At 37.1% G+C, this 25,645-nt stretch overlaps 1 protein-coding gene across 5 annotated transcripts in view; it reads right to left on the bottom strand.

The window, feature by feature from the left end:
• Positions 1 to 25,645, bottom strand: part of PLOD2 (procollagen-lysine,2-oxoglutarate 5-dioxygenase 2) — a 72,850-nt gene that overhangs the window by 1,290 nt on the left and 45,915 nt on the right. For 3 of the 5 annotated variants that reach the window (XM_075031720.1, XM_075031719.1, XM_075031717.1), the window contains exons 8-19: positions 24,597 to 24,698; positions 20,124 to 20,249; positions 18,513 to 18,634; positions 10,597 to 10,701; positions 9,360 to 9,485; positions 7,965 to 8,106; positions 6,692 to 6,754; positions 5,202 to 5,315; positions 4,738 to 4,803; positions 3,613 to 3,717; positions 1,396 to 1,542; positions 1,040 to 1,165 (exon numbers count right to left, since the gene is read on the bottom strand). In XM_075031720.1, coding sequence (XP_074887821.1) covers positions 1,040 to 1,165; positions 1,396 to 1,542; positions 3,613 to 3,717; positions 4,738 to 4,803; positions 5,202 to 5,315; positions 6,692 to 6,754; positions 7,965 to 8,106; positions 9,360 to 9,485; positions 10,597 to 10,701; positions 18,513 to 18,634; positions 20,124 to 20,249; positions 24,597 to 24,698 — 1,344 coding nt within the window. Of the gene's footprint in view, positions 1 to 488; positions 599 to 1,039; positions 1,166 to 1,395; positions 1,543 to 3,612; positions 3,718 to 4,737; positions 4,804 to 5,201; positions 5,316 to 6,691; positions 6,755 to 7,964; positions 8,107 to 9,359; positions 9,486 to 10,596; positions 10,702 to 18,512; positions 18,635 to 20,123; positions 20,250 to 24,596; positions 24,699 to 25,645 lie in introns of all 5 variants that reach the window. The other 2 variants (XR_012650969.1, XM_075031718.1) reach the window with 2 other exon arrangements.

Genomic DNA, 25,645 nt, shown 5'->3' with positions numbered 1-25,645 from the left:
TATTCACAACTTAAAATATTTTGCTATTATTAATAGGCAGTTAACAATATTTTTTTTTCTTTTTTACTATCCCTACCAACAAGGTTATTTAAATGACACCATCTTCAGAGCAATACGTAACAGACATGCATTTGCAGTTAAAGAATTCCGCTTGCTTTGCGTTAGCATTCCCTGGATAACAAGTCATTCAAGCAGCAACTCTGACAAACACACCTTCAATAACTTTACTGTAAATGATACCAGAAAGAAGCAAATCATGTTCACAGGCCTTGTTCCAGAACTGCATCCCTATTCAGGGTAGCATTTAAACAAGTCTTAAATTAATTAATCTTGCTGTTGCTTTCAAACTGAAGGTGTGTTTTCTAAAGTAGTAAGTTTGACAAACACATTGTGTTAAGTAGGACTGTGAATAATACAGGTTTATAAATGTAACAGGTTAAGTTTCTCTACTAGTCAAAGCTGGATATTACTGCCACTGCCCTGCCTACCTCCATACTCTGGGGACTGTTTTATTTGAATCAAAATCAGAGTAGAAAATAATTTATCTCAGGAAAAAAAACCAGGAACAACAGTTGAAAATTTTCATTCTGTGGTTGATCTAAAAAAGAATCATTAAAAAAGTTGTAAAGAAAAGAAGCCATTTGAGTCAACTTAGGACTATTTACAGTATTTCGAAAAATTGGTTTTCAATGTCCAGAAATGAAGCATTTCAGAAATGTTAAAAATTAAATGGCTAACATCTCCAAAGTTTTTCTTTAAACCCCTTCTCCTCCACCATCTGAAATGTTTTTCTTTAAACCCCTTCTCCTCCACCATCTGAAACCATTTTGACCAATTTAGCCTGACTGCATCAACAGTTCTGGATCCTGCAATTGAGCAAATTTAGTACTTGTCAAAATACCAATGAATAATATAGCTCAATTTATGACACACATCCTTTCAACATTGTGTTTAAGTATATCCATTCGGGCTCTAGTTTGGAGATTACATTTGACACTCAAAGGACAACATTTTTTAAGTCAGTAAATTGTCAACTTACTTGAAAGTCCTCTCCTACTTTGTTGAGAGCAATATTGATTGTGAATGTAGAGGAGTCATGATGAGGTCTGAGTGACCGTTGTCTGTCCGGGCTATATTTTACAACAAAATTCAGTAAAGCATACCCCTGAAACAAAATGTACAGTCAGACTTCCACATGTGAACTTCCAAGTCACCCATAGGGTTCTTGGGGTTTTTTGTGCTTAAAGCTGAGTTAACAGCTCAACAACATTCATCTATAACTACTGCTACATCATGTGTAAACTCCCCAGCCAAACCAAATAGGGTATATTCAATAAAATACTTAGAATTAGTCATGCCATGCAGTAATTATCTGCAGAAGTTTTAAACCCATACCTTAGTATAATAGCCAGCAAACACTTTTAGCGTTACTGGGGCAATGAACTCTCTTATGAAATGCAGCCATTCATTATCCAGTCCGATCTGCTTCATATGAATATCATCAGTTGGGACATTTTCATAACCTCCAGAAATACGGCTGTCCTAATGAAAACACCATAAATAGCCTTGAAATATGGACATGAAATGTTTCTGGCACTTCTACAAATATTTATCTGAAGTCTGCAGAACCACAAAACTGCAACAAAGCAATGCTTTAGTGGGCATACATGAGCTTGCCATACAGGAATTTCACAGCTAACTGCTGTGGAAAAAAAAAAATGCTGAGCTATCAATGAGCAAAAATTGGAAATTTTTTAAAGGTGAGTCAATATTTGGCTGTGTTGCCTACAAATAAGGGCTTAGTGGGGTAATGGTTTTATTTATTGAGATGTAGATGCAACTGAAGTTATACCAGATCAAGAGAGTACATGCCTCAACTTGACATGGTAATAAATGTTGAAATAACTTGAAGATAAAAGTATGTAAAAAAAAAAAAAAAAGAAAAACAAACACCTTTCTGAAGGCTCCTCCCTGCAGTAAAATAGTGACTGTAATTTATCTCTTTTCCAAGGTACCATGTTTGTGAATATGACAAACATCCCTCCAATTTTAGTGGCAGTTAATGAGTACCTTGAACTTTCTGCAAACACAAAAGCTTGTAAGATTTGTGAGTAACTGCTATAGAGGGACAAGTCTGACAAATTACTACTTAAGAGGTAAATGAGTAAAACTTCTCTGAAGTTATCAACAGCTATCCAAGATCAGCCCTGGATAACTGTCAGATAACTACTACAGCAACTCCACGCACCACTGTTAGTGTCTGAATTTGCTAGTCCAAGGTTTGTGTTGGATTTGCATGGCAAGGTTTTGGTAGCGGGGGAACTACAGGGGTGGCTTCTGTCAGAAGCTGCTGGAAGCTTCCCCCATGTCCGACAGAGCCAATGCCAGCCAGCTCCGAGATGGTCCTGCTGCTGGCCAAGGCCGAGTCCATCAGCAATGATGGCAGCACTTCTAGGATAACAGATTTAAGAAGGGAAAAAAAACCAAAACAACTGCACAATGGCAGCCAGAGAGAGGAGTGAGAACATGTGAGAGAAACAGCCCTGCAGACCCCCAGGTCAGTGAAGAAGGAGGGGGAGGAGATGCTCCAGGCGCCGGAGCAGAGATTCCCCTGCAGCCCGTGGGGAAGACCCTGGTGAGGCAGGCTGTCCCCCTGCAGCCCAGCGAGGTCCACGGTGGAGCAGATCTCCACCTGCAGCCCGGGGAGGACCCCACGCCGGAGCAGGGGGATGCCCGAAGGAGGCTGTGACCCCGTGGGAAGCCCGCGCTGGAGCAGGCTCCTGGCAGGACCTGCGGCCCCGTGGAGAGAGGAGCCCACGCTGGAGCAGGTTTTCTGGCAGGACTTGTGACCCCACGGGGGACCCACGCTGGAGCAGTCTGTGCCTGAAGGACTGCACCCTGTGGAAGGGACCCACGCTGGAGCAGTTCGTGAAGAACTGCAGCCCGTGGGAAGGACCCATGTTGGAGAAGTTAATGGAGCACTGTCTCCTGTGGGATGGACCCCATGCTGGAGCAAGGGAAGAGTGTGAGGAGTCCTGCCCCTGAGGAGGAAGGAGCGGCAGAGACAATGTTTGATGAACTGACCCCAACCCCCATTCCCCATCCCCCTGTGCTGCTGCGGCGAGGAGGTAGAGAAAATCAGGAGTAAAGTTAAGCCTGGGAAGAAGGGAGGGGTGGGGGGGAAGGTGTTTTAAGATTTGGTTTTATTTCTTATTATCCATTATGATTTGGTTGGTAATAAATTAAACTAATTTCTCCAAGTTGAGTCTGTTTTGCCCATGACAGTAGTTAGTGACTAATCTCTCCCTGTCCTTATCTCAACCCAGGAGCCTTTTGTTATATTTCCTCTCCTTTATCCAGCTGAGGGGGGAGTGATAGAGCAGCTTTGGTGGGCACCTGGCATCCAGCCAGGGCCCATCCACCACAAGTTAATTGAGGAATATCTCTAAATCTACTGAACAAGTTACATGGTAGAATAAACTAAGCATTTTATACCATGAAGCAGATGTCTCAGCTCATCTGCAATTGTTGAAATGTTTGTTGCAGTACACTGACTTATTATTATAAAGGTACTCACTCATTAAGGTCATGTTTATATAGGCTGACACTTACTTGGTGTTTTCCACCAGACCATTGTCCAAAATGTTCCATTTCTTCGACCAATTCATCACAGGCAGTGTCAGAAAATATGGGAAACCAAAACACATCTGGACATGGCTATGAAAGCAAAAAAAAACCCCAAAAAACTACATCACTTTCAGTGGAGTTAAGCTTTTATTTTCAACTGCTAAGAAAGGACATCTTCACTTTTCTTGGTCACTAAAGAAAATCAGTTGTTCTCATCTGAGCCATAATTCAGATACAGTTAAATAATTAAGTTTTGTCTTGATCCACAAGCACATTCTCACAGAATGAAGCAAAAACTACAAGCTACCTCGTAAGCCATGACACAGCATTAACAACCACATCAGTGTACCCACACATTCTGTGCCCTGGTTGCTCTAAATAACAACCCTGATCTTCTACATTACAAGCTATTAAGAAAACCAGTTTAAAACTTAACATTGTTTCAAACACAAAAACAATTTATCCCAGCTTCTTAAGGAAGCAAAGTTCATTATCACTGTCCCTAACTGTCACAGAACTGATCATCCAACACTGGTACAACAATTACCATCTTAGAAGTGCTATGTCCAGATCAGTTGCATGAAAGCAAGCCACCAGGCAGGAAAAAAACCCAAACAAACAAACAAAAAAAACCCCCACCACCACAAAATCAAAAAAAAACCAAACAAAAAAAGACCTCTTTGCATCCAGCAAAAGGCTTTACCTTGGATTCATGGTTGTCAAACCTTAGGAATCCATAGGGAAAGGCACACCAGAAGGAAAGTGTCTAGATAAGCTTGCCTTTACTAGATACCAGAATTTCTCTAGCAGATGTCTGTATTTTCTATTTGGCCTTCTGCCAGTGTTACTAGCTAGTTCAAATAAATAAGTTAAATACATCTGTATTCTGGAGAAGGCAATTACTTGGACAACTACATTATTCTGAGCAATCTAGCAATTATTTTTTTGACTCCTCTCATCTAGTTTTCAAAATGACAAAAATTCAGTTCTGACCCAAAACAAAGAGCTATTCAGTCAGAGACCAAAACAGCATTTGCATGGAAATAGTTACTGTATGCAAATTTATTATCAGTCAGTCCCACAAGTTTTAAGAAAACTACTTATACCCACCTGTTCTACTATATTATCAGTGAAGATCTTTGAGTAGTTGGGATTTATATAGGTTTCCTTCCAGTCCTAAAAAACATGATTTTAAGACATTAAAACAGAACAAGTGAATTTATAAGTGACAAAGAATAATTTATATTCTATTCATTTGATCTACTCAAAGCATTGGAAACAATTAAACAATTTCTTATACCCATAAATGAACTGGTTCTCATCATGCCAAAAATCATGAAACCTGTTACATCAGGGCCATATCTCCAACTTCTTTCTTTGGTCATCAGTTGGCTTGTTGATATGATATATTGTCATTTGCTTAAATGGGTAGTAGAGAACACCTTTTAGTACTCAACCAATATTTAGTGCATAATAAACAAAAGTTCTCCATGCAAAGTCTTTGAATCCCAAGTCCTTTACAATAAACTTCACAACTTTTCGAATAAAATAATCATCAATAATCAGTTGCATACCACAGGATTTTCAAATATCTGCCAGAGGTCATTGTTGTAGTGGGAGGTATTGTAATTGGCTGTAGAAATAAGTCTTCCAAATTCATGTCTGTTGGTAATGTACATGAAAACACCCTATACCAAGTAGAGAAAATGTCATTAGCAAAACTGTCCATCTTAGCAAAAATGTTTTTTAAAAGTCTGTTTATGCCTGCACTTTCACAAAATATATCACACACTTGTACATACATATTATACACATACTGTTCATTTAGCATCTTTACTTTTCAAACAGTTGATTCTAATCACCAACTAGTGTTCATAATTTCTTGTTTACAAGCATTTGGTTGAATTTATTTTCTAAACACATTAAACCAAAACATGTATTGTTCATAAAGTAAACCCCCATACAGTTATAGAAAGGAAAAAATACAGAGAAGCGATTGGTTGATTTGTTTTCCAGAAAACCTAAGCAGACACACTGGAAGCCTCTGTTCTCAAACTGAAAATACTCATACAAGAAAACCAACATCTAAGGCTTAGTTTCTGATTAAAAACTGAAAGAATAAGCTAATAATAAAAGGGCTAATGGAAGTCAGAACAAGAAACTTATTTCAGAGTATTCACTACATGATCCTTCTGGTGAATTGGCCTGAAATAAAAAGATAATGGCAAATACAGCATATAAGAATATTCAGATCAGGATACAAAACAGCTGAGCACTTTGCAGTATGTTCACCTACGCAAACATTGCAGAATATGTGCAAGATATCAAGTGTGGTAACATACAGCTTTATTATCAAGCTATTAACAGAAGATATTAACAAAACTGTCTTGATTAGAAATAGTAGCAGAAAATAGTCTTTTTTAAAACAGACTTAGGTTCTGTGGGGGTTTTTTTAGTTTACTGTTTTTCAGACTAAAACTTAATTTCTGAAGTGTTTGTGACTTTTGGATTTGCAGCAGATGAAGACATTACCATTTGGATACTTTGGTACTTCTGTCTATGTTTTTGTCTGAAAAAGTTAAACTGTTAGAAAGATAATGATTATGTTAAACACATGCCCAGTTTTGGGCACTTATCAAATCATGAAATAGCTGCAGCAGGGAGAATAAGGAGGGTCTGGGTCAAGAAAAACAGCTTAAAGTGACACCAATTTCACAACTACCCTGTGTGGTCACTGAGGGGTCCCGGCAGACCTGCTAGCGATTTGAGTTTTAGTCCCTTCCTAGGGCTGCCGAATCAATTTTAGCTATGGAAGCACAGCTTCAGCACACCTTGACCTCAGAAGCACCGAGAAACCCCCTGAAGAAACAACGAGCCTCTGTAAGATGCTTTGAGCTGGTTGTGAAGAACCTCTCCCTGGCAAAAACTTGAACCTTAGAAGACTGAAGAGAAAGCTAGAGCAGTATTTCTTTACAGTAAGTGGACAGAGGAGAAGTATCTTCCTGTGGTAGAATAATACTGCATGTAATAGTAACTAATGAATAAAAAAAAAATAAAGCAACACCTTTGGGGGTCTGAGCATATGGAATGTTTCCGAAGAAGGGGAGTCTTTTTCCCTTTGTAAAGTCTAAAATGAAGGAGAATCATCACATCAGTTTTCTGATACATAATCTCTTTCTCTTTTTCCGACTACTATTAGGTTTCCACAGTTACATTAGGGAAATGGCAGCCTTTGATCAAAAGCTGATATGCCTTTACAGACAACATGCATCTCCAAGCAAAGCTCATAATACACATGTCAAAGCTGTCTCCACCAGCCCCTTCTTATCTGCTGCAATACAAAAACAAGCATGTACCAGACCATCGTACAGCACAGACTGAGAAAGAGGAAAAGAGAAAGCAATTTTCTGATGAGCCAGTCAGATTAGTTTAATGAGCGCATGGGAAGCACAGGTTTGCAATCACTGATGCTGAGAAGGTTTGAATACAACAGAATTGGATGGGGATGTTCTGAAGAATCATAACAAACAAAGGAGATCATGCCTTGTTATGAGGGAATAAAAAAAATTAATACTTGCCAACTTTTCTTGTTCAATTCAGCAAAATTATTTTTCAATGCTATAGTGTCTGGAAATAGGTCTGGTTTAGGTCTTATTTGTTTCTGTGCTGAAACTAGTGTAAATATCAGTAGAAATGTGGATTTACATATTCATAATTTTACAGTACAAATAAGTTCTCTCTTATTACTTACAGCTTAATGCAAGTAACAAACTTCTGATACAATTTTAATCTATCTGGAGAAATTAATGAGTAATTCATGCTCCCTAACAAGATTCCTACCATTTCATAAATCTCTTAGGCTTTTTATATCAACACTGCCCATCATTAGTTTAAATATGTATCTACTTAAATATAAAATTGCAAAATATTCCAACTTAGTCTGCTACAAGTTTCACACTGTATAAAAACTTGCATAATAGAGATGCTCTAAATGCATTGATAATTTTGAAGTCATACACAGCAGAGAAGTTGAGCCCTCTTTCATCTGCTGAGGTCGCGCCAACAAGGAAGGTATTTTAACCTCAATAGGAATTTTCAGTGAATTTAAGTAAAAACCATCATGCAGTCAGTGCACCAGTGCACTGGCCTTGCAAAAGCCTCTCTTCTCAGCAATTTAAAGAAGTACCCCTAAAGTGTTCTATGTCACAAAAATTGGCCAGTACTTTGAATTAAAGTAAAAATATAATATCCAAGATCAATCAAGTGAAGCAGTCAAGTGTAGCAGGACACAGAAGTCTGTGTGTATTTAAAAGCAAGCTGCTATAGATACACCTTACCATTTCCCTGGCGTTCCTGCAGAGAGCCATATCAGGATCCAACTTATCACGCATAAAGTAGTTCTTTTCCTTCATCTCTGACCTGAGAGTCTGTCCCTTAATTAAGTATATATTAGCCATATAAGGAATATTCCATACTCCTCTGTAAAAAAAACAAAACAAAACAAAAAAAACCACACAAACAAACAAAAGACAAACCAAAAAAAACAAATGCAAATAGTTTAAAGCTATGAAAACTAATTTGTTGCCTACTCTATCACATCAGGGTCTTTGTATTTGCTGACAAGACTAAGTAAGTTTCAAGGACATGAAGGTGAAAGGTTCCCAAGACATTTGAAAAACTACAGCTGGACATTGTGGACATCTCAAATGTAGGCGTAGGCAGTAATTCAACTTTTATGAAGTATTTTTCTAAAAAATAGAAAGGTCAAATTCTCTAAAGAGTTTTAACTACAAATGTACTTCATGTTTCCATAGTTAAGGCAATCAGTCAAACTCTTTTATAATATTATCCTACACTACCAGATGGAGAAAGTAATTCTAAAACAGATTTTTTAAATGAGTTTAAAGACTTCACTGAGGCCTCACACAGCTGGTCTGACCTCTTCACACAAATACCCAAGGACCACAGCAGGCCACGTATTTATGTGAGTTGGGCCAATATCAACAAAAAAGCATTGCTGTCACAATGCTCGCTCTGCAGATTTTCTCCCTCCCACTGCCACGAGCACATCTTTCAGTGCGACTGAAAACGAGCCAGTCCTATCCAAGCAGTCAATCTGTTTCAGACCTTTTTGTTCTTCCATGGCAATGAAAAGGCATCATTTCATGGAAGAGTCAAGCTTAGAACAACTTACACCACATTCATTTAGGGGAAGGATAAACCCAAAAGGCTGTGACGAAAGTATTTCTTAAGAGCTGCTTAAGATATATCTGACATAATATACAGGAAGAAACACATGAAGAAATTATAGCTGTTCAGCTGATAAAACATTTGCCCCAAAGAGATGAAGAAGTCATTTGATGAATGCAACAGTTACTTCTTTTGACTGAGGTTCCTGGGATACAGTTTTGGGTTTGCTATTTGTTTGTCTTGCCATTTTCTGTATTATGCACTGCTAGAGTAACCAGACACTATCAGACAGGTACTGGTAATGACTATGTCCATTACTAATGCCAGATCATTGTGTTAAACACTTTGCTTTTTTATTGAAGCTGTGAATGGGAAAAAACAAATGGGAAAACAAATGCATTTCTGTGAAATAGAAAAAGCTACACAATATAACTAACCTAAGCTCTTCAGGAATAATACCATATTGCATGAAAATGTAAGAATATGTTGCTAATAACCATACTGGGTGCCTTGACTTTAAAAATTAGTTTACAATTACTTACACTCTGTTCCCTTGGACAATATCAACATAATCTTCTGATCGAGCATAATAGCCATCTGGGCTCAAAGCACCCCAGAAATTGGACCAAAGCTTCCCATGACGAGTTACAAGTGGAGCAATTATCTTTCTGTGAAGTGACATATCGAACAAAAAAACCATGAACTGTTATACATAGACTATACGTCAAAATATACCAGCTTCACACAGTTTGGAGTAAAGCATAGTTAAAACACCAATGACTGTCAAATTTTGGAATGGCAATTCTGAACTTAAGCTGGAAGAAACAGCATCCAAGCACTCACTGCCCAGAAACAACATTAGCGTAACAGAAGCAAGGATTCCTATAAATCAGAGGTGGCTTGATTTTCAGTCAAGCAAAAAAATACTGCCCATAGCATAATGAGAAAAAGCATCACAAAGTCAAAGACATGAAAATAAAAATAAAACACAGTGAGACTTGGCTTACCCAAAATTTAATAGAGTCAAAAGGGGAAATCTAAGTTGACCAGAATAAAAAGAATAAAATGGCACTTTGTTTCAGAGGGTGCCTAATGGTAGATATATTTTGCAAAGCTTCTGTTTCTTCTACCTAGTGTACTTGGCTTTTAGCCCCTTTCTACAACACTATTACAAGGAATATAATGCAAAGGACTGGCAGCCACATCTTAACTTAAGTTCCATCCCTTCTCACTAGTAGGTCAAACTAGACATTGATAATTTATCTTTCTGTGATACACCTGAGATTCTCAGATTTGTTATGAACAAGGAAACACTACCTACCTAACATGGGAATTTACAAATTGGCAGGAGTGAAGTGCACAGCATTCACAGTGGGCCCAGTCTACTGAAAGGTGCTGCTGATAAAGTCACAACTTTGTATAACTTAAGAGATCATACTAATACAAGGAGAAACTGGACATTACAGCTGCTTCATCTCCAATACCTTTCCACTATTTTATTGCACCTATGATTTAAAAAGCAAGTAATAATAGTGCAATACCAGAGAAGTAAACTCTAGGGAGTTTTCGTCTGGTTTTGTTTTGGCGTTTTTTTGTTGTTGTTCGTTGAGGTTGTTTTTTTTAACATTTTGTGTGTGACCAACTTTGAAATCATTAGTCAGGGAAATCTTAATTCATTTCATAAAATCTGCTTACATCATACCATTCTCTTCAGAGATGGGCCACAGAGAATCCTTCCAAGCTAGAGGAAATTCTATAAAATCAAGAGATATACTACACCTGTTCTGTTCTATCAGTATTCTTAAAGTTTTTGGGTTTGTCAGCACGACATCTGCATCTATGCTGAAGTAATATTCACATGCTTTATCCTGGCGACAAAGGTCCCTAAAAAGACAAAAAGGAATGATTAACTCACACATATCTAGAAAAGATTCACAAACAACAAAAAAACACCCTCAAAAAACCCAAACCACAACCAAGTGCTCTGCTCACACATTGCATTAAAGGTCCTCTGCAGTGTAGTACTATAAAAGAAAGGTGTCTTTAGATTACAGTACTGTGATAAACTAAAAGATTTAAAAACATGGATCAGAAGCCTTATATTTTTCTTTTAATAAACTAAGTGATCTCTAACCTTTACCAAGTACCGTAAGAGCTACTATGTGCTACCCTAATGGAACACAGGGGAGTTGGGGGGATGGCAGTGGAAATCAAGCCACTGATTTATATAGCTGGATATCAGTACAGTCACTTAATAGTGAAGTATGAGCTTATTAAGTAAGCTTCTCTAGTAAGTAACTGCATGTGGCTGTAATACCATCTTTGGGCAAAGATGCTACAGATGTGATCTGCTGATCTTAACAGTAATTGAAACCTTACGGAGAGTATAAGACAAAAAGTATTAAGAAATATATATTTAAAGACCTTTTCTTAGTCTTTTTGTGACTTACAGGAATAACACAGTTGGTAAAGAGAAATGTAAAACAATTGAACAGGCAGTGAATGGGAATTAGAAAAAGGAATTGAATTTGTCCCATACACTATTTCTATCAGTTGTGATTTTGATCTCAGGAGAATAAATTATTTGCATAGATAACCACACCTTCAAGAGAAAGTTTCCACCAAGCAGAAGAGACATTCTACTATAAATATAAAAGGAAGATTCACAGACTACATTTGTCTATTTCTGGCAGTGTATACTTGCTAGGCCAAGATCCAGTATAGTGAATTCAGCTTTCCTATGCCAACATAGTAAATCAAGTATAGTTTTACAGAAAGTGGAACAATTTCCTCAAGTCATACTACAGCAGTAGCTTTCTATAATGCAGGTGGTATTATTGATTTTGTCTATTTTCCCCACTATTATTGACAGCACTCGCATTAATTCCATCATAACAGCTTGAAACATTATTTTACTTTCTTTCTTTAAAATGCCTATAAACAATGCTTTAGTTTGAGTTCCACTTGATTTGATTGTTTGTGACTGTTTTCTGCGAAGGAAAAGATCTCTGTCGCTTCAGAAAACCTGATAAATGGTGGATGTGACAGGCTACATACAAGTCAAGGCAACTGCTGGCATGGCTTCCCACCTCCTCCTCCTCCGTTCCCCTCCACTACCTAACACAGCACCTCAGTCAGCATTTAGTCTGTCTCCTGTAAGGATTACTACTTATCAACACCTTTTGAGTCTTTTCATTCAAACTTTCTTCTGCTCAAAGAACTTCAGAGGTATGACTTTGTTGGGATCACAGTAGAAGGTAGAGCTTTTTTTATTCCATAAATCTAAGCAATTGTTCCTCTTCAAACTGGACCACTAAAGATGTAGTAATGATTTGAGGCAAATTTTTAAAATACCAAAGTGACAAGAATGGTCTTCCCACTACTGCTGAAGTCACCATGTTTGGACACACACCCATAATTTAAATCTTTGGTCAGTCTCTGGTTTTGCCTTCACTGACATCTCCTTCACTGACATCTCTTTCACTGACAGTTTTCTATCTCATGTATACATGTTTTTATGATAGCAATTCCTTAATCAGCACTATCTCACATAATTGCCCCAATTGAAAGCAGCAGGTTTTATTTTGGCCATAATACAGTCCAGCAATTAAGTCTTTATGGCATTTTCCATTACTAACCTATTCTGTTCAAAGCTTTACAACTACTGAATGCAATTCATATGTAGCTTTATCATTAGCATAATTACAATTATTAATAGTAACTTGACTTTTATATTGCACTTGACATTAGATGTTAAATTTCTTCCGAAAACATTCAGCTCCTTTATCCTCATTCTACTAATGAGGAAACTAAACCTGAGACACCAACAGACTCAGTGCCAGTCCAGGATTCCAGCCACAACACTGGCCAGCAGCTCCCTAAAAACAGCTAAACCTTTTTCTGCTAACAAAAATATGAATTAAATTAGTGTATTTAATTATGAAAATGTGAAAAAAACAAATGGAACAGATTTATATTTAGTTGCAGGCAAACATGACTGGAAAATTGATTACATAACTTCAAAATGTATGGTCCTTCAACATTTTTTTTATCTTTTTCTCCCCCCCTTTAAATCCAGAGCCAGAGAATTCTATTAAAGCTGGTCCAATGTGTTTAGTGTTGAAAATCCTTCTTTTCTTCATTCACATAGTAATCCAAAACACAAAATACTAAATTAAAAGTTCTGGTCTAAGTCACACACACTCATTCAATGATCTATTGAGAACTCTTTGAAAGCATTACTGCCTTAAATAGTCTAGAAATTCAGCTAGTGTAAATCACCTACAATGTGAAACCTCTAACTTCAACCTCTGTAACCAAGATTATTAAATATATGCATTTATATTATATGTATTTAGTATATGTGTGTATATACAGATATAAAAATGCCAAAAATCAAGGCTATTATTGTGACAGTACTTTGACTCATTTTTTTCCCCTATTTCTTTCTACAGGGCATTGGATCACCAGATGGCAAAACTTCATGTTTAAAGCATAATTCTCCTTGCATTTCCACATAAAAGTTACCATGTCAAATGTGAAGTATAAGTTTTGCCATTGCATTTTAACATCGCTAACAAAAATCTCCACAAAACATTTCAGGTTTCAGATATACAGAAAAACAGTTCTAAAAGTTTCTGTCAAAATTAATAAAGCGAGCCTACTCTTAAGAAATTCATGCATCTTCTCTTTGAGGTTTCAATGTTGCCAAGTAGCTTTTCCAAGGAAATAAAAGTAATCCTGGATATTCTCATGCTTTAAAGTATTACCTTCTTACAGTATATGCTAACCTCTCCAGATGTAGAAATCCCACATTATATGTGAAACTATTTATTATGTATATCCAGGCCACAGCAAGGAACAAGTGGAAAGTGCCTTCTAGCAATACTCATATGTATAGTAATATACTTCCTAATCTAAATTCAATGGCTAAAGCCTTTAATCTACTTGCTTTACACTCTACCTGCTTATAAACTAAGATCAAATGTTGAAGAAAGCTACATTTTTGTACATAAATTTGAAGCCATTTCAGTGTAGCGATTAACAAAAATTTAGCAGATTTTTTGTTGGAAGTGTGAAGTGAAGCTCAGCAGAGCAGTATTTCAAGTATTTTGCAATCAGAGCAATGTTTAACTTTGCATACAAACAGTGAGCCCATCTGGAACAGTGACCTCATTTGAAAAGGGAAAGTGTCACTGCTCTTCTCTTCAAACTTTCCACTGAGATATTCCAAGGGACTAGTTGTTCATAGCAGTAAGACATATGGTCTACCTGATTTCTTTACCACTGAGTCACTAACATGTATTTATTTTTTAGACACAATTTGAATTTGCAATTAATCAATTTAATAATTTTTATGCCCTTCACAGTTTGGAAATACAATTCTAAATGTGGACTGTGAGCCCAAAGGGAGAGCACTTACACCATTTGACAGACCTCTGAAAGAAGAGGTGTCCAGATACAAGTCTGCAACGCTCACAGAAAGACTGGGTGACATTGCCTGCCATTTTGGGTTACGTTTTGCATCTCTCCAGATAGCCACAACAGCATAAAGAAACTCTTATCAACTATCACCAAAGCCAAATAAATATAGCCACAAAACAGATAAAGCACTAACGTTTAGTTTTGCATCTCAGGCTTAAGTATTGTTACCACAGTTACTACACCTGGAAGCTACTGAAATCAGATATGGGTGGGAAAGTTGTTCTTCTGCAACACTCAAAGTTCAAAATGTTCCTCCTCCCTCTGAGGCTAAAACCCAAAACTGCTCAAGTGTTCAGGAGAAGCAGCTCCAGAAAATCCAGGTCTTCAACAGAAATCACTTGACATCTGGGAGACACAGATTTAATCCCTGCTATTCCTTCAGCCACAGTCAAGATACTTGCCCTACTCAAAGGACTGAAAGGGAGTCTTACTGTGTCCATGTCTTTGTTTTTCAATAACAAATGGGAGGTCAGAGACAATGACTTAATATCCTCTTTCAAGAAACACACAGGAAACCCCAAATTCAGCTCAAAATTCAACAAGGAGGTCAATGAAGTCTCCAACTGATTCTGATTTCCCTACTATTCTTCCTGAAACTTTTAAAAGCTTTCAATGTAAACTTTCATTAAAATGCACACATTGCCACTAAAAGTTGAGGCAAATCACATTTTAAAAAAAGTTCAGGAAAAATCCTAACTAGTTCTATCACTAATATTGTTGGGGGGGGGGGGACGGGGACGACACAATAAAAAGAAACCCTGAAGTCTGTAAGTACTGGGGGAAAACAGAATATGGAAAATAAGCTTTTTATAAACAAAACCTGAGAAGTGAATGAGATAAATTCCTCTATTTCCCCACTTTCTGTTCTAGCTTGACAGAGAATGTAACAGCTGGCTGAAATATCATCTCCAAACAAGGAAAACCACAAATGAGGGGTTTTTTAAAGAAAAAAAGAACAAACTGTAAGAAGTCTAATATATTCCTTGTAGACAAGGGGGGGGGGAGGGGGAAGGCATGGAAATGCTATTTTAGGGTTTCAAGTGATATACGTGCAGAGAAAATATTCAGACAACATGCAGCTAAACTTTCCTTCTCTTTATTCTACTTTATTTTCCTCCCTTTTTATTCTGTTTCAGCCCACAATAACAAAAGCTATGCACTCCTGTTTGCCAATATTGTGGAACTGTAACAAGTTTTTGCTGACTGCACAATTCTGAGTCCTTTCTAACACCTATCCAACTTTCAGAAGTGCAAAAGAGGGCTTTCCATGTCAAGAAGAAGCAAGAAAGTAAATTCTTCAATTATTCGTTATTATGTGAATGAGAAAAGTAGACATGTTTGCTGCATGACTATGGGTGAAATTAAAGAATGTTATTTTCTCACATTTACATTGACATAAGAGAGTCTCATTTACTGAGAACCTCACTGTGATTTATCATCACTTTTTACTGAGCTAAAAAAAAGGAGGCAGGACAGGGAGGGGGGGGAGGTAAGGAGAAAACTGACCTAACTGCATTATATTCTCAAAAGTATTCTGCTGAAAACAAAGCAGACCTTCAAGGCTTAAGTTCTCTCTGTGTATTAATTGAAACCTGTTTTGCTGCTTCAGATAAATAGACTTGTGTGAAACATGCAAGTAAGGAGACCAAATTAATTCTAAATCTACTGCAAATTAACAGAGAGATACTAAAATCAGCTACTTTGGAAAAAGAGAGAAAGTAAGTGTTTGAGTCAGATGGAACAAAACTATCAGTCAATAATGCAGATAAAGGCAGGAGAAAATTAATCAGAAGACTGAATATATCAATCTCTGTAAATCAAATCATTAAACCGGTTTGAAGAATGACTCTTTTCAAGTTATTCCCATTGCAGTATTAGTGAGAAACAAATGACGTTATTACGTTGGAAGCCAGCTGAAGGATTGCAAGCAAATAATTTTTTATAGTAACTGCCTTTGCCATGAGCATCCCATACTTCTGAGCTAGATTTTTTGAGGAGGAGTTGGTGATGTTCACAAGGGCAGCCAAGCAGACCAGGAGTGCAAAGGAAGCAGCAGATGAACGGAACCTGCTTCAGTCAAATTGAAAGGAGCCATCAAATTATATCTACGTTGTTCACATGAAAGATCCTACTACTAACACTCATACTTTCTGGATGATTAAGTATTTTGGCATGGTCTCATTCCTCACGCATTATACTTCACATTTTCTCTATATGCTATGTATCTCTTTAGGACAGAATCTTTATTAAAGAGGCCTTTCAAAGCAGAAGCAACATGGGTCAAATTATATCCAGACAATGGATAACACATAAGAGCATAGTGTATCCAATGGTACATTTCACAAGTATGATTATCTCCCTGCCTTGCCTAGCAGAATTTGAAATTATTTTGTGCAAATACACATTTAAATTACTAATTTTTATCCACAGAAAAAGCAAAGACCATATATCATATCAAAACCTCTGTCACATTATAAGTCAAGTCAGTAGATTCTATCAAAAGATGACAGGTTTAAAGATATCTTGGTGAGATTTAGTAACAGTATAGAAATTGATTAAAGATTCTGCCTTATGGTGTCTATATAACAACAAGGAGGAAAAGGCAACTCCAGAAATTCCACCTCAGTTACACATAACATACAGTATTTCAAAAAGTTTACAAACATGATACATGTGCTTTAACGACTATTGGAAATAAAGAAAGAACTATTTATAAACATGTGAATGGCTGCTTACACTAACACTGGACATCTGTAATGTTTCCTAGAAAGGCTACGGGAGAGACTTGGACCTTGACCAAATATCAGCTTCCCAGTGGCTTCAGCACAACAAAACCCCATTCAAACAAATTTCCAAGAACACCACGGAGACTCAGGTCTAGACCTTCATTCTTTCAGCTGATGCCATGGCTGAACAGCCTATGCTACGCTCTTAATCTCTGAAAGAAAAGGGTCTTTTGAAATTAATTTCTCTGCTCTGACACTCATGGAAATTTGGGAAAAAAGAGAGCGGAAGAATTATATGAGAATGAAGCCTGCTCAAGGGCCACAGCGAAGTCTTGGTGGGATCCTGGTCTGTAAAACTCCATAAGCTGACTGATGGACATACCAGTAGAGTCACAAGCAACTCTGTGGTAGTAGCCAGTGCTGCTGCCACTAAAGAGACCCCTTGACAGGAAGGTCTGACATAGGATACATATTCCAACGTTCAGATTTAGGCCTGGCAAGTGCCAGGTTTAAAACGTAAAGATTTGGATTCCCTAATAAGAACGAAAGGAAAAAAGAGGAAAAAAAAGAAAAAAAGAAAAAAGCAGCAAAACCAAGGGATAAGATAAAGTCAGTTGCCTTTCCAAGTCCTTTATTTTTTTTTTTCCCCTGAAAGCAGAAACTTCTGCTAGAGCACTTCTAAAGGATATTCCTGTCTCTTTGAACCGTAGGAAGAAAAATAATTCTATCACCTGTATGCCCAGCTCAAGCTTTAACAATATTTCTACTTAAATGCAATGTCATTAAAAAAAAAAAAAAAAAAGGGGGGGGGGGGGAACAGGACACGACGAGTAGGACAACAAAACTGCAACCGTTAAATGCATATCCAATCCAAGAGGTACTTCTATTCTGTGAAACCACTCTGTGATAAGTTAGCTTGAGAAGATTTTGGATAAAAAATAAAAACAAATACATTTTTAGAAGATATATTGCACTTAGAATTTCTATTTATATTTGCACCTGCTTCCACATTATTGCTACATATAATTTTCTGCCCAAGCTTTTTATTACAGTTTGTTGTATTGTACCATCTATTTTATTTCAATAGCATTCTTTTTAAAAAAAATATTTAAACTTTACCGTTTATGCTCATCATGTTTTAATACAACCCATGTTTGAGATGACTACAATGTAAAAATAAGCTGACATCTCTTATTACTTTGTAGTCTACTATTGTCTATGCCTTCATTAGAAGACAAGATGACAGACTATCGAAGTAGTCCAAACCAGAGAGATGTTCTCACAATGACCAACAGCTTTTTGACAGAAACCACAAAATACTCAACAGTTCATATCTTATATCTAGATCTTGTTCTACCACAAAAGCTCCCACTTTTGTATCTTAAGATGTAAAGTTGTTAGTGTTTAAGATGCAAAATAATATACATAAGATGAAAAAATGTTAGTTTATGCATCATTATAACAGATTTATAAATTAGAATTTACATTCCCATGTTCCGGGCTTCTGCTTGACTCAGATTTTCTTCAGGTCCAACAATTTTTATATGTCTGATAACGTTCTTGGCTTTTTCCCAGAATTTCTTGATGTGCTTTTCATGGTAAACCTCCTGTAATCATGTTAACATTGTTTATAGTGAATGAAAAGTACAAGTTGCTGTGAAATCATAAACATAGTGTCCAAGAACACATTGTATTCTATCCTAAACAAACAGATGGCAAACAGTATTTGAAGATATTCCAGTATATCTGTCATTAAAATGAAGCTCTTCTGTCCAAAATTTTAGCAAAAGAATCCAACACATCAGCAATATAAATCAAAGCTGTACCTCCAGACCGATGATGCAAGAATCACAGGCTGCTTATGCAGTATTTTTTCAGGATATTTATCTTACGATCTTCAAAACCCATTCTACAACCTCAGTGGCACACAGGAGTTTTTTATGCCACTCCAGAATGGCTTTAGAGAGGGAGCTGCCACCTGTACCCAGGTGGACAGTCACAATCATTGCTTCTTTAAAACGTTGTAACAGTGATTGTTTTTTTAATTTTTAATTACCCTACCTCTAATTTAAGATATCTCAGCTGCATGCAATGCTTCCAACCCAGTGCCCTCATTTGTAGCTTTTGCATATTGTGGCTGATATTAGAATAATTAAAATATTGGGTAGGGTTTCCCACTCCCTATCATAAAAAAAAAAAAGCTATTCAGTCTTTTATATTCATTTCAAATACCACATGATTTCTGGCTGAAGCAATGAAACCTAGCATAGCCTACAATTCCTCCGTGCATATCTTGCTTATACCTTTAACATCCCCTTAAAAAAAGCACACTAAAGACTTTGAAGATAAGCTCTACTTCTATTACCCAGGCCTTTTGTGCTATGATATCAACAGTAATGCACACCAAGTGAAAAAGGGCAGAAATATATTTTCCTCCCATTTCTCTTCCAGCTCAGTTTTTTCCAAAAGACTTACACACATCTGTCACCACACTCATGAAAACAGCAATACTGAAGTCACTGGTGAAGTATCAGCAACACCAGATCCTTAGGTAATTAGCAAAAAGCATAAAAAAAATATTCAAAAAAGCAACTTATCTGTAATGCCATTCAAAATATACCTGGACATACCAGTCTTCCCCATGGGACCCAGTGGGCATCAACAAGATGGAAAGCAAATCCAATGTCAACTATTGGATAATAGTTATTAATAACATGCCATAACTTTTGGTCAGTCCTGAAGTGGTCAGACAGTTGGCCTAGACGATCATTGTAGGGCCCTTACAACTGGAACTATTCTATTCTTACTCTATTGTTTTATGTCAATCAGTACTTCCCCCTGAAGCATAAACTTTAATCTTTTTCATTAGTAAAAGAGAAAGAATCTAAGCAGTTTCTTTAAATAGACTTCAGTAAGCACTGCCACAATTTAATTTATATATTTTTTCCACTTCAGCATTCTAAATGCTGAAAGATTATCTCTTCCTATGCAGTTTAACTATGTACATACATAGAATCCATATACTCCCTCACACACTTTCATTCATACCATAATTTCCAAAATTGAAGCCTTGTACAACAGTAACATCATACTTACATTATTATGAATGAAGATACTGAGTGCCTCCTTTGGGTAGTCCAGAGTCAACAGTCTGTCTAAAAATTTAGGTAGGAAAGGAGTGGGTTGTTCAATGAAAACACCAATTTTTACTCTTGGATATTCCTAAAAAAAAATGATATTTTGACACAACCAATAAGACTTGCCTCCTTTCTGAGATTAGTTATATTAAAAAGCAACTAATGTCATGTTGTTGTAACTTAGGCCACACAGCTGTCAAACAATCAAAACCAACTAGCTCAAACATGTTATGCCCCCTGTTTGTTTTCACTGACTTCACTAAATAAGCAAAGATAATGGATTTAACATTGCTAGAAAATTCTATGAATCCCAATAACAGAAACTGGAAGTAGAAAATAATGTATTATGGCTTTTAAAATTCTTACTTTAAAAAACAATATTAAAATGGCAAAAAAAGTATTTAAGGAAATACACCTAGAACTGCATGGCAAGTGCATTTTTTGTAAAGTAACATACATAGATACGTTACATTTACAAGAAAATAAAGGGAAGAGCAGTTTTTTTAAAGTAGTTAAAGAATAAATACCACAAAATATTTTACTCATCTGTACTTTAAGCCAAAGACTGAAATACCCTTCCATACACTTACATGCACTATTTCCCCCTGACCATTAGAAGTGGGCTCTGCATTACTTCCCTACGCACTGATTTTATCAAGACCTTTGATGAACTAACTAGAGCTTCTCCCCTTGCATCCAATGATACTGAAGTTTTATCCACCTTATTTTAATGTGAATTCACATCTTTCAAACAGTGGTATTAAATCCTGGTTTGGATGTGCTTGATACAGAGATTATGACCACTAAAACAAACCTAGACAGCACTTTTGGTATTCCTAAAATATATTATTTCATTATGCGAGACAAAGAAATTTAACCTTCAAAGACCTTGACTCCGCCACAAAGAAATGCACTATTAAACAAAAATTTTGTCCACCTTTAAAACAGACAATTAGTATAAACGCCTAACCCACTACAAGGCTGAGAGAGAAACCTAATATGAGTATAAAAGGCTGCAAGTTAGCTTCCCATAAGCAAGCCAACACCCACTTGAAAAGTGTCTGGATAAACCATCAGCACATGTTGAGATTTTACAGTGCCACTGTCTACATCAGAAATCCAGAAACACAATGGCCAGTGCAATAGATCAGAAACTTTAGGCACCAATGTTTACCCTGACTACCTCCTATTCACAACTTCATCTGCAAACCTAATACATACTCATGCAGACATCCTAGTAACTTCAAAACAGCTGACAAAGACAAGTACACTGACGTGTCTTGAAAAAAGCAACTGTGATATTCTCGGACAACCACTCCATCGAGGCTGGTGGCACGGTAACTGGTACCACTGATTGTGAGCAACGAAGAACGCAGCATGGGCCATCAGGCTTAAGCTGAACATGCACATGTGCTACCAATACTAGAACTGCTGCAACAATTATTCTGCCTACTTCTCTAATTCTAAGCCATTTTCCCCTCATTCTCCAGGACAACGAGAAGCAGGTTCAGGCAGGATCTGCAAAGGTTATAGGGACACTCAGGAATTACTAACACTCCTTCGGTACACTGAAGTGCAAGCTGCTTGGCTCTACACTAAAATCTCAGGCACACGACCAAAGCAAAATAGTGTTTAAAAAATTGAGAGTAAAAATTCCTGCAAACTGCATCTCCCACTGCATCTCCTCAAAGCAGAGAGTTCATCAATTTAGACTCTGGTTCACCATACTATAAAGAGTTGTCACTGCATAATCTGAATCTAGGTCACAATGAACAATTTTAATAACCAGCATTTTGAGTATATCAAGTCAGAAGTTTTGGTTCTTCCAGCTGTGCCTCAGCAAAAACACTTTGGAAATACCCAGTCTGCACCGGGATGTTACATTTTCTCTGACAGATTTTCTCATTTTCACTAAGGTCATACATTTGCCTTTTAAGGTTCACTTTTTCACAAGCAGTAGTTGAGCATGTGACAATTTTTGGAAGAAAGACAGGACAATTGCTCTGAAGTTATACTGAGACAAGTCCAGGAACCCTTGCCACAAGAGTCACCAGTGAAGTGAGAGAATCAGCAAGGTCACCCTTTTCACCCACACCGGGAAGTCTCCACACCAGTAACAAGCTTTAGGACTTACGAACTAGCCCTAGGGAGATTCAGTTTGTTGTCCAATTTAATTTAGGTTTTAGAAAAAACCCTTAAGAAAAGCGGCAAAAATTTACACTTACAGAGTCAAGGCGTGTTCTTCAACTTATTTTCCGCTACCCTGCTTTGACCTGGGCAGGTAGCTAGTTTGGGGGTGGCACAGGCTGCTGACATTAGCAGAAGAAAGCAGTGACTGAGTGTTTCCACACCTCAGCTGTGATCAGAGCACAGGAGGCCCTGCTTCTGTGAAGAGGACAAGGACTGAGCAAAAGACTGCATATGTGGCTCCCAGCTCCTTCACAGGTAAGCCCGAAGCTCAGCTTTTCCCAGGCCATGCTCCCAGCACCTACTCGCGCTGACCCTGGTCGTGCCTTGGGCTCTTCTCCTCTTCCATCACAGACCAACCTACACAACCCATGGCAATGCTTCCACCCATCACTGCCTTGCACGCACCTACCCCTGACCTTCACAGAAGGAAGGATAACCCTATGCCCACGATGGGTATTTCAGCTGTTTGTTCTACAGTGGAGCTTATCTGTTTTGTACTGCTAATGTCAAGGTCTGTAGGTAAGCCCATACCAAAACTTTAAATCCGCAACACCTAAGCTCATCGAGTCAAGGACCCATTCATGCTAGAAATCATCTAAAGGAAGTCAAAGCCCAAAACACAGCTGGTATCAACAAATCTGATTCTCTGCTTGCTTATGAGAACAAGCAAAATCCTCAGAAGATATGTATCAATGCAGAAAGTTAAATAAAACAACATGGGAAGAATGATTAGAGGCACAGAACCAGTACTGCTCTTTTCACTGATGATTTTTTGTTAAGTAGCAACCAGCCAGGCCTGAACAGAAAGCGCGTTCAGAAAATGAAATATTGCTTGTAGTTAAAAATGCCTGAAGTAAACACTTCCACTGAGGCCAGGGAAAAGTCTTGCTATTTCTGCTGGCAGAGTGAGTGAGGTATGAAGTCCAAAGAACAAATTACAGTAAGGAAGACACGTTCCAAGTAGATGTACATCAACTATAGGAAGCTATCCAGTAAATCATTGCAAGTTACTCCGCACTACTGGCTTCAAGATTTAAATGCTCCCCAACCATGTTTTAATTACCAACACCATTAGGAAAAACTCAGACAACTTCTTTTCCTCAGATAAACTTTATAACACCATTCCAATGTTGTATCTTCAAAGCAAAATTAAAATTTAAAAAAGATATAAAAAGAATCTGAAAGTTATCACAAGTCCAGCAATAAATTTTTTAATTTAATTTTTTAAAATATAATTTATTACAGTCCATAAGCTACTTATTGTTGAGAAATTCTTTCACTTTGTCCTTTCATTACAAAGATAACAAGCCACTACTACTTTCATGCTATCCTCAACATGACCTTCTAAGATCTGTTCTCTTTCAAATCTTCAATACAGAACAGAAATGAAACAGCTGCTGGAAACAGTCTGCTAAGAATAATCAGAAAGTTCTTTTAAGTACAAGCTTTACATTTCTACATGGTAGACCTCAGTTATTTACTCTGCCTAAAATTTACTGAGTACAAGCTGAAATATTCATAGACACTAAAGACATCATACTTGCAGCCAAAGCACCAAAATAAGTTCCCAAATTTTGGATATACACACACACACGCCATGTGTACGTGCATGTCTGTCCTATAAGAATTCTGAAGACTTCTGGAACTGATATCTGATCTCAATTACATCAGATTTATTCTACAGAAACACATTTGCATATACAATACAGATATCTGTATCATCCTTTACAAGGTAAAGCAGTTTTGACTATTTCACTATATCTCTTAGAAAATAGTAACTGTAACCACGTTACAGTTAACTGTTAACCTCTATTTGTGACAGAAATTGTTAAACTGATGCATATCAAGTTTTTTGTAGGTCTGCTGTTAAAAACTTAAATATCTAAAGAGCTTTACTATCTTGCCAAAAATTCTGATTATTCACTTGAATCTTGCATGATTCAAAAATGATTCATTCACCCTCAGTGAACAGAGGTAAGGATGTGGAGGACTTTTGGGTACGGGATCATCTTCAGCAATATTGGGGAAACCTATATCAAAATGCATGCATGAAAACATTTCTAAAAGTATTGATAATGTCAGTAAATTAAAATTCCATCTTTACAGTTTCATATACCAGAAAAAATGTCCCAAGATGTCTACAAAACGTAATATTGCATACTGCAGTCACTTTGCCTCAGAACTACTATACACCTATCAACTGTATTCAAAAGGGTTTTGTTCTAGTGAAAAGTATTCTTACCATTACTGTTGACAGGTCTAGTAAGTCTAAATCACAAATACTGCAACCAGTTTCCCGTGTCCAAGCATTAGGAATATAGTTTCCCAAATAATTCAACTGAATCTGTTAAATAAATGAACAATTCAGATTAATGAGAAGTGCATGCTAAATAATTCAGGCTTACTGATTAACTCTCTTATACCTAAATTTAAAAAAAAGACAGTCAATTGCCTTTTAAGATTTGAAAAACAAACAACCCCAACCCCCCAACCATTCAAAAATAGCTGGTAAAATCTTTTTCTTCTTCTTTTTATTTACAAAACAGAGATTATAGTCTCCTAGCACCTACATTTATTGCTTCAGTTAAACCAAAAATTTGTTGCAAGTATAACAGCTACCAACTAAATGCCTGTATGACTTCAAGACACAGACTATATAGATCATTCAGTTCTCAAATCTTCTAGGCGTGATTTCAAGCAAAAAAAAATTATTATAGTTTAACTCTTTTCACAAATCTGAGAATCATCAACACTACATAAAACACAAAGAGTGACCATACAAAAAACACATAGTGAATGTAGAAGATAGATGCTCAGATGATGTATTTTTGAGAAGCTACACCAAGATTCAGAAGCCAGCCAGGGGGATACATTTTAAAGCAGCATCTAGCTTCTTAACGCATTCTGAATTGGCACTGAACAAAATATGTACTTTTTCTGTCGATGGGCTGCCTGGGCTGCCCTGCCTTCCTGGATTCCACAGGAAGTTTGTGCAGAACGTCACTCTTCTCCACTGCCATTTGCAATGGTTAAGGGATCACTTATGCCGGGGAAAGTCTGCCTGAGGGAAGGATGCTATTCATTCCTGCTCTACTGCCCTCATAAAAAAACTGAACAGACAGAATATTATTTTGCATAGAAAACACACTGCAGTCCAATACTCAGTCTGCATTTTATCATACGTTGGGTGTTTATGTATATTGAAAATCATCCCAGATTACAAATAGAATTGCTTGAACTTCATCTCAGAGATGTACAATAAAGTCTGTAAAAATAAGTATTTCACAAAAA

This window comes from Buteo buteo, chromosome 7 (assembly GCF_964188355.1).
Source record: "Buteo buteo chromosome 7, bButBut1.hap1.1, whole genome shotgun sequence".
NCBI lineage: Eukaryota > Metazoa > Chordata > Aves > Accipitriformes > Accipitridae > Buteo > Buteo buteo.
Note: the sequence above shows the minus strand (reverse complement) of the source record. Positions and strands in the feature narration are given on the sequence as shown.